This window comes from Eschrichtius robustus, chromosome 2 (assembly GCF_028021215.1).
Source record: "Eschrichtius robustus isolate mEscRob2 chromosome 2, mEscRob2.pri, whole genome shotgun sequence".
Lineage (NCBI taxonomy): Eukaryota > Metazoa > Chordata > Mammalia > Artiodactyla > Eschrichtiidae > Eschrichtius > Eschrichtius robustus.
Genome location: NC_090825.1, coordinates 91,626,222 through 91,640,299, shown reverse-complemented (window position 1 = coordinate 91,640,299; position 14,078 = coordinate 91,626,222). Strand labels below are relative to the sequence as shown.

The following is a 14,078-nucleotide window of genomic DNA, read 5'->3' as shown; positions in this document are numbered from 1 at the left end:
TTTTGGGGAGGCATACCCAGTTTCTTTTGAAACAGGCCATACTTTCCTTAAAACCCATATTTACCTTTCTCTATAATCCTTAATAAATCTTCATCTTAAAAACGTTTTAAATTATGAAAGCAATATATATACATGGTAAAGAAATTCGGCAATGTAGAGTGGTATACGTTATCCCTAGTTCTGCTTCCCAGAGTTAGCCACTTCCACTTACTCTTTTTTTTTTTTTTGGCCTTGAGGCTTGTGGGATCTTAGTTCCCGACCAGGGGTTGAACCTCTGCCCCCTGCACTGGAAGTGCGGAGCCCTAACCACTGGACCACCAGGGAATTCCCACTTTCACTTATTCTGATGGTTCCTACCTCTTACCAGTATACGTGTACTGTGCTTATATTTCTTGCTGTCAGTTTCAGTATCTGTTGACTCTTAATATGATGAATTCGACCCACTTAACAAGAATTATTCTAAGTGTTCACATGGTCCTGAATTTATTTGTGTTAACTTAGGGAGCCAGAGTATTTGAGTATTCACAATTTACTTGATTTGTGTCTAGGCTAAATGCAGAAGTTAGCAATGGCTTGTTCAAGAGAAAACAAATGTGAAAAGACAAAAGCAAGAAGGATAAACTTAAGTGAGGTGAAGATACGAGTAATTTCATGTAAAATACACAGTTGATTTAAATAGATCTCTTTATGTGTATAAGTGCTTAAGCTGTATTAAGGGAGAAAGTAGCTTCCTTAACACAATGTATACTCTTCAGTCATTGTCCATTTTTGCTGCCTCAAGGTGAAGATGTGGAAAAAATTTTGGATGAATGGAAGGAATATAAAATGGGAGTGCCAACATATGGTGCAATTATTCTTGATGAGACACTTGAAAATGTGAGTGAGAGTAATAAAAGATTTTTAGTGAAACGGTGATCAGCTGTTTTCATCCTAATATGTTGTTTTTATAATGTTCTGAACTGAGGTTTTAAAAATATACTTAGATTTTAGTGATAAAAGGCCAGATTTTGTATATTTCATCTGCATTCTGGGTCTTAATAATTTATACTTGTTGCAGCATGGCTTATTGCAAAGGAATCACTTGATTTTTGAAGAAATACTTTAAAATGGACAGAATGCCTTTCTTCACAGGAAAAGTAATAGTATATTTAGCTTCCTGGAAGATAGTTAACCAAGTAAAATTACTAGTGATAACAGTTACCTGAAGTAAGGAGAAAAGCACTTTTGGCTTTTAGAAAGGAACATGGGAAAGGAGGGCAAGTTTTATTTTTACCTCTGATTGTTTTGTAGGTATTACTGGTTCAGGGGTACCTAGCAAAATCAGGCTGGGGATTTCCAAAAGGAAAAGTAAATAAAGAAGAAGCTCCTCATGATTGTGCTGCTAGAGAGGTGAGTTATTGCAGTTTGAAACAGTAACATTTGGTGGTTATGCTTTGAGTGTGTTTTCTTAGCCATGGAGACTAACTTGTTTGGATCATTTAATCCTCTTTCCAGAACTTGACTGCATGAAGTAACATCTTTTATAATGTAACTGTTGATTCATTTGTCCACATCTATCATTTATTCTTCTCTCATTTGTTTCCATTTTCTTTCATTGTTCATTTTTTATTCTATTATTTAACTTTTTTTTTAGATGATATCTTCTCCACCTTTCCTTTTAGAATTGGATTTGTTATTGGTTAAATATTTTGGCTATTATAACCTTTGTTTTATGTTTATAGTCTTGGCTTCCAGACAGATGCACAATTTGGGCTTTTCTAAGAAATTTATGTTTGTTGCTCAAAACCCACTCTAGTGTCCTCCCACTGCCTATAGGATGAAGTTTAATTAAGTATCGAAACTCCCTCCCCTACCCCCAGCACAAAACTTAGCCATTCCTAAATTTATCTTTCTTTATTCTTAGTCAAAAGAATGAATTCTTAGGTCTCTGAGTTTGATTGATTTGTTTCAGCCTCTAAGCTTTTGCATATGTGATTTCCCTACCTGGAAAGTCCTCTCTTCTTCCTGCCTATTCATGTCTTATCTAGGTATCTTTCTAGACCCAGCTCAAATTACTCTTTTTCCCTAAAGGACTGCCACCAACTAGCTCTGTATACAGGGCCTGAGTTTCTTTATTTGTAAAATAAGGAAGTTCATTCTTCTTTAAATTCTGTTTTTATTTATTTATTTATTTTTATTTATTTGGTTGCGCCGGGTCTTAGTTGCGGCCGGCGGACTCCTTAGTTGCGGCTTGCCAGCTCCTTAGTTGCAGCACTTGGGCTCCTTGGTTGTGGCATGCGAACTCTCAGTTACGGCATGCATGTGGGATCTAGTTCCCTGACCAGGGATAGAACCCAGGCCCCTTGCATGGGGAGCACGGAGTCTTAACCGCTGTGCCACCAGGGAAGTCCCTAAATTCTGTTTATTTTAAAATGTAACCAGTCAGCTGTAGCCCACAGTAATCTGAACTTTAATAGCAATTGCTGTCTTTATCATTCGCTTGGCCTTAACTGTATAGTACCTTGTGATATATTGTATACTGTATTCTTATTTATTAGTTCCTGATCATTTATAACATTACACCTTGTCCTTGACATTTGGGAAGTTGAGCTATGAGGAAGTATGATAAAATGGAAAGAGAACTGGCCTAGGAGTTGAAAGGCTTTTGTTCTAGTACAGTTTTAGTATATGTTGTTCAATAGCCTAGAGACTTTGGGTAAGTCTCTGTAAGACATAAAATTTTTTTAAATTAATTATTTTTTTGCCTGCATTGGGTCTTAGTTGCGGCACGCGGGATCTTCATTGAGGCATGTGTGATCTTTTTTTTGTTGTGTGCTGGCTTCTCTCTAGTTATGGTGTGCAGGTTTTCTCTTCTCTAGTTGTGGTGCACGGGCTCCAGGGCACGTGGGCTCTCTAGTTGAGGTGCCCGGGCTCAGTGGTTGTGGCATGCGGGCTTAGTTTTCCCGTGGCATGTGGGATCTTAGTTCCCCGACCAGGGGTTGAACCCGTGTCCCCTGCATTGGAAGGCGGATTCTTTACCACTGGACCACCAGGGAAGTCCCAGATATAACTAGAAACAAGATCTTCATAACTAGAAGTGATATCTTTAGAATCTAAGCTGGTGGTGATTGAATTTTGAGATTTTTTTTTTGAGATGGCAGTATGTATTTTGTGACATGTTTTATATGGATCTCTTGCCTTATTTATTTTTTGACTCATTGTTTTCCTGCGGCAGTGTTCACTGCCTCATTTAAGTTTGGGTATAATTATTAGTGAGGGATAATAGTTAAAATTCTTATAAACCACTAGTGGTTATTTACTGTAGAAAAACTGTAAGTAGTTATTTACTTTGGAGTAAGATTTTCAAAATGATTGAAAATTGCTGCATTTTAAATTGAGTATGGAACAACTTATCTAAGCAAGTATTTGCAACAGCGTATAGACAAAGCTTTTATGTACAAGTAGGTGAAGGTTTATGCCCACCCTTTAAAATCGAAAGCTATTTAGGAAGCAGATGAGGAATTGCCACATCCCCTAAGAGCTTTTCCTTTCTTTTCTGTAGATGGCAGGAGATGAAACAGAGTACTTGTAAAGTCTTCCCTTTTTATGCCTTCAATTTTTGTAGTCATCTTGCTTATAAGGAAGGACAAAATGGGAACCATAGCATCCTACTTAGAGGAATTGATCTGTAGATCTTAAACATGGAGTTAGACTAGTCCTACAGTAGTGAGATAGTTGTCCAGGTCTGGAAAAGATAGTAACTGGAATAACAGAAATTTAGGCTAAATTGTGTGAAATGAGCTGTCTCTGTAATTGGATCTTCTTGGAGGAATCAAATACCTAACCTTGGAAAAACTGAAGAATGACCCTAGACCCAAGAGTGCTGGAAACCTCCATCTGATGAGTTTTATGCACTGTATTATAAAGAGTCAGGATGATGCAGAAATAGAATATTTAGGGTAAAAGAGTAAGTTAACCTGTGAACTGAGACAGTTTTCACTTTGGTTTATCTTGTTTGTTCTCTGCTCTGGGATACTAAGATAAAAAGTTGTCCTATCTATGTGGTGCTGATTTCAGCAATGACTGTGGATCACTGTAATTTGTAAGAAAGTAAATAAAATTTATTCTTGGAGCGATGGGAAGTGGGAGAATGGAGTGGGGATTGTAAGATCTAAAGAGAATCCTGTGGGGAAAGATACAGCCATTATGGGAAATTGTTATCTCCATTTTACAGGTGGGGGTAACTGAAACAGAGCAGTTTAGTAACATGCTCACGGTCTTACAGTAAGCAGCAAAACAGATATTTGGGTATTTGGGTTCTGGAGTTCATGTTCTTGACTGCTATATAGGCAGTTAAGAAATATTTGTAAATGGGTGAGAATTTCTAAACACCCACAGATGAAAACAGAAGGAATTTGTGATTTTTAAGTACATCTATCTATTTCCTAATAACATTTACCTTTCTGTAGGATCAATATGAATTTTTTCCCCCTGTTTTAGAGTTTTTGTCTTGCTCTGAGGAAAGCACAAGCATACTTAGGAACCGCAGTCCTTTAATTTCAGGGAAAAAAATGTTCCCTTTGATAATAAGAATTAATCCTAACTTCTAACCTTTCTGATCTAAATAATAGTCTCTTTTAGCTGATAAAGGAAGTTGTCAAAAAAGGTTTAACTTTAATTTCTGTAAATTTTGAGGCTAGAAGTTTTAAAGGCAAGTCTTTTGACTTTTATTCCTGATGATTTTTAAGTGACTACTTTTTTCATAAAGAGAAAAGTTTTGGGATTAAGGTGGAGCATTTCTGTATTAGTCCATTCAGGCTGCCATAACAAAATACCACAGACTGGGTGGCTTAAACAATAGAAATTTATTTTCTACTGCTCTGGAGGCTGGGAAGTCTAAGATCAAGCTGCCTGCTGATTGGCTTCTTGGTGAGGACCCTGATCCTGGCTTGCAGTTGGCTGCCTTTTCTCTGCATGCTCATGTGGGCTTTGCCGGATGCCTGTGTGAGTGCCCCAAGAGCTAGTGTGCTAGCATCTCCTCTTTTTCATAAGGGCACTAGCCCTATTGGATTAGAGCCCCACCCATATGACCTCATTTAACCTGTAACACCTCCTCAGAGGCCCTATCTCCAAATACAGTCATATTGGGGGTTAGGCCTTCAACATTAGAATTTTGGAGGGTTCAATCCATAGTAGTTGCCATTTTTGAGTGATGAAGTATTCAACTAGCAGTGCTAGAGTTGCAGTGTATCCTTCTGCCACTTGGTGGTACTGCAGTATAATAAAAGCAACACTGAGGGAGGGGCGAACCACCAGTGTCTTAGTTGAAAACCAGATTGTTATTCCATTTATAGGAGTTTATGTTAATATTACATTTTTTCTTTTCATTTTCACTTGTATTAACATACATGGAGAGGTGTTGGCCCTCATTTTCTAGCTACCATTAGTTAGACTTAGGCTGATGTCTTAAGCACTTTTTCTCTTGTTTTTAAGTTACTCAGTTCTTCCATGGATGCTTAGCTTTATTTTAGGTTGCTTAATAACATTTTAATTTGGTTTATTATAATTATATTACTGTTATTTCACCATATATGGCTGTATAGAGGTGTTTTGTTATGCTACAGCAGAATTTGACACATCCTGTAATGGCTGTGTTTGTGGACCGAGCTAAAAGAAGCAGTGGCAAGCAGGCTTCTCAGGGAGAAGGTATGAATAATGGTCAATAGAAAGCTAAGGGCCATCTCACTTAGTAATTTCCAGTCTTCTCTTTGACCTCTTGGTTCACCTTTGTTAATTGGGTTATTTCTGATCACTTTTTTAAAAAATTAATTAATTAATTTGTTTATTTTTGGCTGCATTGGGTCTTCGATGTTGGGTCTTCATTGCTGCACGCGAGCTTTCTCTAGTTGCAGTGAGCGGGGGCTACTCTTTGTTGCTGTGCGTGGGCTTCTCATTGCGGTGGCTTCTCTTGTTGTAGAGCTCGGGCTCTAGGTGCGCGGGCTTCAGTAGTTGCGGCACGTGGGCTCAGTAGTTGTGGCTCGCGGACTCTAGAGCACAGGCTCAGTAGTTGTGGCTCACGGGCTTAGTTGCTCCGCGGCATGTGGGATCTTCCCGGACCAGGGCTCGAACCCGTGTCCCCTGCATTGGCAGGTGGATTCTCAACCTCTGCGCCACCAGGGAGGTCCCTATTTCTGATCACTTGTATTCAGTGAAGTAGATTTAGGACAGGGATATGAAAAATGTGTTCTAGATATTATTGAAAGGCTATATTAGGATAACCTTAGTATATTTTTGTTATCAGTTGCGGTGAAACACCAACTGTTTTAGAGAACAAGGAATACTTGGCAGTTCACTTGTGGTTTCAGGATTTCATATTGTTGCTTATTATTTGTCAGAACAACATATTTTATTCTAATAAAGCTTACTTTAATATATGCATTTATGTGATTTAATCTTGATGGAATTTGTACAGAGGAACTATTGGTTTATTCTACCTCTTGTAGGCTTATAGGACATAGATTTTACCCAGAGGATTTCATTGTCTATGCTGGTGTTCTTTGGGTAGCACATTTCTTTACTCTTAAGTAGAGATTTTTATCTGATATCATTTGAGATATTAGTCCTATTCCATGTGCCAGGAACATTAAGTCTGTATTATAATACAGGAATGGATTTGATACACAGAGGTATGGTATTAAAATTTTTATATTTGTTGTCTATACATGTAAGTGAGCTATTAAAATTTTTTCCTGGTAAATATTTGTTGAGTATGAATACCTAATTTTAGAGGTAAATCAGTCTATCACTTTTAGAATTAAGAGGTCTGTCACTATATTATGTTTATTCTAAGTTTAGTTGTACAGGGTTTCAAGCTGCCTTTGTTAAACTAGGCTGATGGCCTCATGTTGTACCATTTCCTCTCATATAATTCTTCAGCTGTAGCCATTCCCAGCTATCTGAATGGAATGTCTTTTTCTTTTTGTCTATCTGGCAAACTTCTGTTCATCTTTCAAGTCCTAGCTCAAGTGTATCCAGCAGAATAGGATGCTGCCCATGACAGCCTTCCAGAGGTGACCACCCCAACTCACAACCACACCTTACTTGTAACCAAGGCTGAGTTAGGCATCCTGATTCTGTACTCCCATAGCACCCACCTACCTTTTGGCACGTATATCATATTGCAGTTATCATTTCTTTTTTAGATGGAGCTCTTTAAAGAGCAGCACTTGCTTTATTCATTTCTGAAGTCAGTGCCTAGGATGGTACCTGCCATTTACTAAGCACATAGGATATATTTGAATGAATGCACTAGAAAAACCTGAACATTAATTACATGTTACTCTTTAAAATTGTGTTACTATTGAGAGAATTTCAAGTATAGAGAAAAATAGTAAGAATAATATAAAGAATAGATTCACCTGGTAATATTTTGCCATATTTGCTTTATTACTTTTGATACATATGGGTGAATGGTTTTTATTATTATTGCTAAATACTTTAGGAGTAAATTGCAGACAAAATGCCCCTTAACCCCTTATTATTTATGCATGTAAATTTTAAGAAGTGGGAAGTTCTCTTATATAATCACAGTGTAATTATCAAATTCAGGAGTGGGACATTGATAGGTTCTGTTATCTAACGGACAATTCATATTCATATTTACTAGTTGATCCATTATGGTCCTTTTCTGCAGTTTCCACCCCCTCCTCCATCAGGATCCTATCCAGGCTCATGCACTGTATTTGCATTTAATTCTTATGTTTTCAGTCTCTAATCTGAAACAGCCCCTCAGTCCTCCAATACTTGTTTTAGTAAGCATGTATTCAGTTAGATTCTGTTTGGTAACAGGCTCTGCTCGCAAGGAACTTAGAATATACAGTTTACCTTTAGCATAGTTTCTAATTATTATACAGACATACGTGACTGGTATGTATACTAATTTCTGATTTTAAGGTATTATTCAAAGAAGGTAGTTAAAGGGAATAACTGTAAAAATAGAATTAAGAACTATATAAAGTTATTTTAAAACTTTTTTTGTTGGAGGATAAGAACATAAAATACACTAATCTTAACAGGTTATTCATTTTTCTATATGTATATACCTATGAAACCACCACCTAGGTCAAAGAATATTTCTAGCACCTCAGAAGATTCTTTCCTGCCCCTTCTTAATCAATGCCTACTTTTCCCCACATTTCCTGAAAGGAACCACTATCTTGACTTCTATCACCATTGATTAGTTTTGCCCGTTCTTGAGCTTCGTATAATTAGGATTTTGCAATAGTTATTCTTTGTGTTTTATGTCTTTGGCTCAGTATAATGCCTGTGAGATTCATCTATGTTGTTGTGTATATTAGCAGTTGGTCCTTTTTAATTGCTCTTTGTAATATTCCAGTGTACAAATATAGCACAGTTTATCCATTCTCTTATGCATTGGATTGTATCCAGTTTTTGGCTATTCAGAATAAAACTGCCGTAAATATTCTTGTACATGTCCTTTGAGGAAAATAAGCCTTCATTTCTCTAGGAGTGGAATTATTGAGTCTTAGGGAAGTTGCATATCTACTGCCAATGGTTTTCCAGGTGGTTGAACCAATTTACATTCCCACCACCCGCATATGAGAGTTCTAGTTGTCCTGACCTACACATAGAATTACCAATTAAAAAATTTTTATCCCATGTCCATGGAGTGCGAGAATTAATATTGTTAAAATGTCATTACTGCCAAAAACCATCTCTAGATTCAGTGTGATCCCTGTCAAGATTTCAACGACATTATTTTTACAGAATGAGAAAAGAAATTCTAAAATGTATATAGAACCACAAAAGACTCCGAATAGCCAAAGCAATCCTGAGAAAGAAGAACAAAGTGGAAGGCATCACACTGCCTGATTTCAAGCTACACTATAAAGCTATAGTAATTAAAACAGTATGGCACTGGTATAAAAACAGACAAATATATAGATCAATGGAATAGAACTGAGATCCCAGAAATAAACCCACACATATATGGTCAGCTAGTATTTGAAGAGGGAGCCAAGAAAACTCAATGGAGAAAAGAAGTCTCTTCAGTAAATGGTGCTGGGGAAATTGGATATTCCCATGTAAAAGAATGAAATGAGACCCCTGTCTTACACCACTCACAGAAATTAACTTGAAATGGTTTAAAGACTTAAATTTAAGTGTAAGACCTGGAACTATAAAACTCCTAGAAGAAAACAGGATAAAAACTCCTTGACATGGTTCTTGGCAATGATTTTTTGACTATGACACCAAAAGCAGAAGCACCAAAATAAGCAAGTGCGACTACATCAACCCAAAAGCTTCTGTACAGCAAGAGAAACAGTCAACAAAGTAGAAAGACAGCCTACGGAATGGAAGAAAATACTCGCAAACCATATATTTGATAAGGGGTTAATAGCTAAAATGTATAAAGAACTCATACAACTCAACAAATAATTGAATTAAAAAATAGGCAAAAGACCTGAATATACATTTTTCCAAAGAAGATAGAGGAATGGCTAATGGAATGGAAGATAGAGGTATGTGAAAAGATGCTCAACATCACTAGGTTATTAGGCAAATACACATCAAAACCACAATGAGATATCTCTTATGCCTGTTAGAATGGCATCCTTAAAAAGACAGACGAATGTGGTGAAAAGGGATCCCTTGTTCACTGTTACTGAGATTGTAAACTGGTACAGCCACTATGCAAAACTGCATGGAGGATCCTCAAAAAATTAAATTACAACTACCATATGATCCACCAATTCCACTAGGGAATATATCCAAAGGAAATGAAAATGCTAACTTGAAAAGGTATCTGTATTCTTATGTTCATAGCAGCATTGTTTACAACAGCCAAGACATGGAAGCAACCTAAGTGTTCATCAATGAATGGTTAAAGAAGATGTGGTATGTTATATTCACAATGGCATATATTTCAGCTGTTAAAAAAAAAAAAGAATCCTGCCATTTGCGCTATGGATGGACATTGAGAGCATTATGCAGAATGAAATAAGTCAGACAAAGACAGGTACTGTATGGTCTCACTTATATGTGGAATCTGAAAAAACAAAACTCATAGAGGGAGAGATCAGATTTGTGGTTATCAGAGGGTGTGTGCATGTAGAGGAGAATTGGAGGAAGGTGGTCAAAAGGCATAAACTGAGTTAGAAGATAAATAAGTACTAGGGATGCAGTGAACAACATGATGACTATAGTTAACACTGCCTGTATGATATGTATGAAAGTTGCTCAGAGAGTAGATCCTAAGAGTTCTCATTACAATGAAAAAAAAAATCTTTTTTTTTTTTTTTTTTTTTTATTCTTTTTATCGTATGTATATGAGATGATGAATGCTAACTAAACTTACTTGGAGTAATCATTTCACAGTATATGTAAGTCAAACCGTTAAGCTGTACACCTTAAACTTAAGCAATAATATATATCAATTATATCAGTAAAACTGGGAAAAATTTTATGGTCATTCCTCAATATATACAAAAAGTTAATTATTATGTTGTATATCTGAAGTTAATATAATGTTAATTATATCTCAATTTTAAAAAATTTTAGCCATTCTTATGGGAATGTAATGGTCTGTCATTGTGCTTCTGATTTATATTTCTCTGAAGTCTAATGATGTTGACCACATTGTCATATTCTTATTGGCCATTTGAATGTCCTCTTTTATTAAGTACCCACTTACATGTTACCCATTTTTTAAAAAAGTTGGTTTACTTGTCCTGTGGATATATAGGACTTTTTAATATAGTCTGGATTTGAGTGTATTGTGAATGTCTTCTGGTTTGTCTTCCCTTTTGACCTTCTTAATGAAAACTTTGAAGAGAAACAATTTTATGTCAATGATGTGTAAACTTTCAGGTAAACCAGTCCTAATTGTTACAGTTATAAATCTAATATCCATCCCGATTGATTTACGATTAAAAAAAATGTTTTTAAGCTATGTCTGAAGCAGTAGAGTAGGGTAGACCTTAGTTGCAAAGAAAAGGAAAACCAGAGTATCTGGACTTTCACTCCAGATAGCATACATGAGTTGTGAAATAAATCCACAATTGCTGGTTTAATTACATTGTCTTATGTATATAAATGTTAAGATTTGGGGATGTGGGAAACTACGAAATCTCTATCACTGAGGCTTCAGAATTTTATTCTGTCCAAGAAGGGGAAGGGATATAGATATACATAGATCTGATTCACTTCATTGTACAGCAGAAACTAACACAACATTGTAAAGCAATTTTACTCCAATTAAAAAAAATTCCTTAAAAAAAAAAAAACCTGTAGTGGTTCAGCCACAAGAAAAAAAAAAAGAATTTTATTTTGGAATTTTATTTGGAAAAGAACACTTTTTTTCTTTTTGGCAGCATATCTGTATTTCTGTTCCCACTCTGTCATTTCCAGAAGTAGGAAATACAAATAATGTCTGTTTTTTCTATATACCATAGAGCAGTTTTCAAGTAAGTATATTCACCTAGTTCTTAAAATTAGGAAAAGGTTTAGCATAATTGGGAGTATACAGAAATGAGTTAGGTGTCGTAGAGGAGCTTAAATTGGGAGTTACAGTCTACACATGTTTGAGACAAGCATAGATGTGCCCTTATTGAGGAAGGTAGAAAGATACACCTTTCTCTTGTCAGATGTACTGGCAAGAGAAAGAGGGAAGAGACAAAAAAAAAAAATGGATAGAAATAGCTCCTTCACACCCATACCTTGTAAGAGATTCAGGCCTGTGCATGTTCTCTCCCACTGATTGGTTAGAATGTGCTGAAACTAGAGGGTAGAGGAGGAACGAACTCCAGTGTAAAAGATGCACACTAGTTACTAGACACTAAAGCTCCAAAGCCTTTTTCATTTGGGGGTGAAGTGGGGAAGGACTTTGTCAGAGAACACAAATGTTATCTGAAGGAGAACTTTAAGGCTAGAGGATACCAGTGGTTTTTAAATTTTAAGCAGAAGCCCGGGATTTTAATCAAATTAAGGATGGGTCCTCTGGCTGAAGGAAAAGGTGAGGGTTAGATGTGACATTTTATTCCTGAGATTTACGCTCCCGTAGTCCTTGAGGCACGGTGAGGAAAGGCAGTTTCAGAACCATTAATCCACTTCACTAGTTCTCATTTTTCGTGCATTTACAACACCTCCCCACACACACATGTGCAAATGTGGTTGTAGCTATACTCTTGGAATCTGTCCACTTAAATATTAGTATTAATCACATTCCGTTTTCATGTTTGAGAAATGATTTTCTTTGTGAAAGACGGGGGCTCCCAACCCCTGGGCCACGGAATGGAACCGGTCAGCGGCCTGTTAGGAACCAGGCTGCACAGCAGGAGGTGAGCAGCGCCCACCCCACCCCGCAGCCCAAAAATTGTCTTCCACGAAACCAGCCGCTGGTGTAAGACCATTTTCATTCTGTAGCTTGGTATACATGTAGATTTGTGGTTGCTGTGAATAAAATCCATATGGAGTTCCCAGTCACTTCCCACAGAGTGGGAACCACTGATGTATTCTAACATCGTAAGGGTCTGGACCCAATTTGTGTGTGTGTGTGTGTGTGTGTGTGTGTGTGTGTGTGTGTGTGTGTGTAGGGGGTGTTTCCCTACACCAGCAGGCAAGTTTTGGACATCCGCTGGGTGTCCTACAATTCAACTCAATTTTGACACTATCTACCTGGAGATAGCATCACATTCCACAGGTTAAGGGCTCAGTCCCATAAGACTCTCCTTTGCTTCAGATGCCAATCGCAAGTCCAAGTTGTCATTTGTGCTTCTGACCTCCTCCTTGGGTTTTATTAATTTGCTAGAGTGATTCGCAGAATTCAGGAACATTTTTCTTAGTAGATTATCAATTTATTGTAATAAAAGGATATAACTCAGAAATAGCCAAATGGAAGACATAAATACATAGGGCAAGATATGGGGAAAGGGCAAGGAGCTTTCATGCTCTCTTCTAGGGCACTGCTATGCCCAAATCTTCATGTGTTCACCAAACCAGAAACTCTCCTTTTGGGTTTTTAGGGGGGGCTTCATTTCATAGTCATGATTGATTAAATCATTGGCCATTAGCGATTGAGCTCAATCCCTGGAGGTGTGGGGGAGGAGGGGCTGAAAGTTCCAGCCCTCTTAATCACCTGGCCACCAGCTTCAATCCTTAGGTGGGCTTCCTAAGTCACCTAATTAACATAACAAAAAGACACTTTTGCTTTCGTCACTTAAGACATTCCAAGGGTTTTAGGAGATCTTGTACCAGAAAGGGGGACAGTGACCAAATATATGTTATTGTAAGTCACAATTTCCCACGTTACCCTTCACTGAATAGGTGAAGAAACTTAGGCTCAGGTATGCAAGGAGGTTTTTCCATAGTGAACAGTTCAACAGAGGCACAGCTAGAACTAGACCCTGAAATATTCTGACTTTTTTCTTAGTGGTTTTTAAATAAATGAATGAATGTATGTATGTATGGCTGCACTGGGTCTTTGTTGCTGCGTGTGGGCTTGTCTCTAGTTGCGGCGAGTGGGGGCCACTCTTTGTTGCGGTGCGCCGACTTCTCATTGGGGTGGCTTCTCTTTGTTGCAGAGCTCGGGCTCTAGGCACGCTGGCTTGATTAGTTGTGGCATGTGGGCTCAGTAGTTGTGGCATACGGGCTTAGTTGCTCCGCAGCATGTGGGAATCTTCCCGGACCAGGGCTCAAACCCGTGTCCCCTGCATTGGCAGGCAGATTCTTAACTACTGCGCCACCAGGGAAGTCCCGAATTTTTGTCTTTGATATAAACAAATTTTAATGAACAGAAGGTCTAACAGCGAAACTTGAAAATCATCATCCAAATTTGTTATTTCCAGGTCTTTGAAGAAACTGGTTTTGATATTAAAGATTATATTTGTAAGGATGATTACATTGAACTTCGAATCAATGACCAGCTTGCTCGTTTGTACATCATTCCAGGAATTCCAAAAGATACCAAATTTAACCCGAAAACCAGAAGAGAAATTCGGGTATGTAATTGAAAAGTATTTTTAGATTGCTGGACAGTATCCCAATTAAATGATGTAGGAAATTGCTTTTAGAAACTCTTT

General features: G+C 37.4%; 1 protein-coding gene across 3 annotated transcripts in view; it reads left to right on the top strand.

Moving 5' to 3' along the window:
* The window catches only part of DCP2 (decapping mRNA 2), a 50,713-nt gene that overhangs the window by 18,576 nt on the left and 18,059 nt on the right, over nucleotides 1-14,078 (top strand). For 2 of the 3 annotated variants that reach the window (XM_068535719.1, XM_068535720.1), the window contains exons 3-5: nucleotides 749-876; nucleotides 1,291-1,389; nucleotides 13,845-13,997. In XM_068535719.1, the coding sequence (XP_068391820.1) occupies nucleotides 749-876; nucleotides 1,291-1,389; nucleotides 13,845-13,997 (380 nt within the window). The remainder of the gene's footprint in view (nucleotides 1-748; nucleotides 877-1,290; nucleotides 1,390-13,844; nucleotides 13,998-14,078) is intronic. The other variant, XM_068535721.1, reaches the window with a different exon arrangement.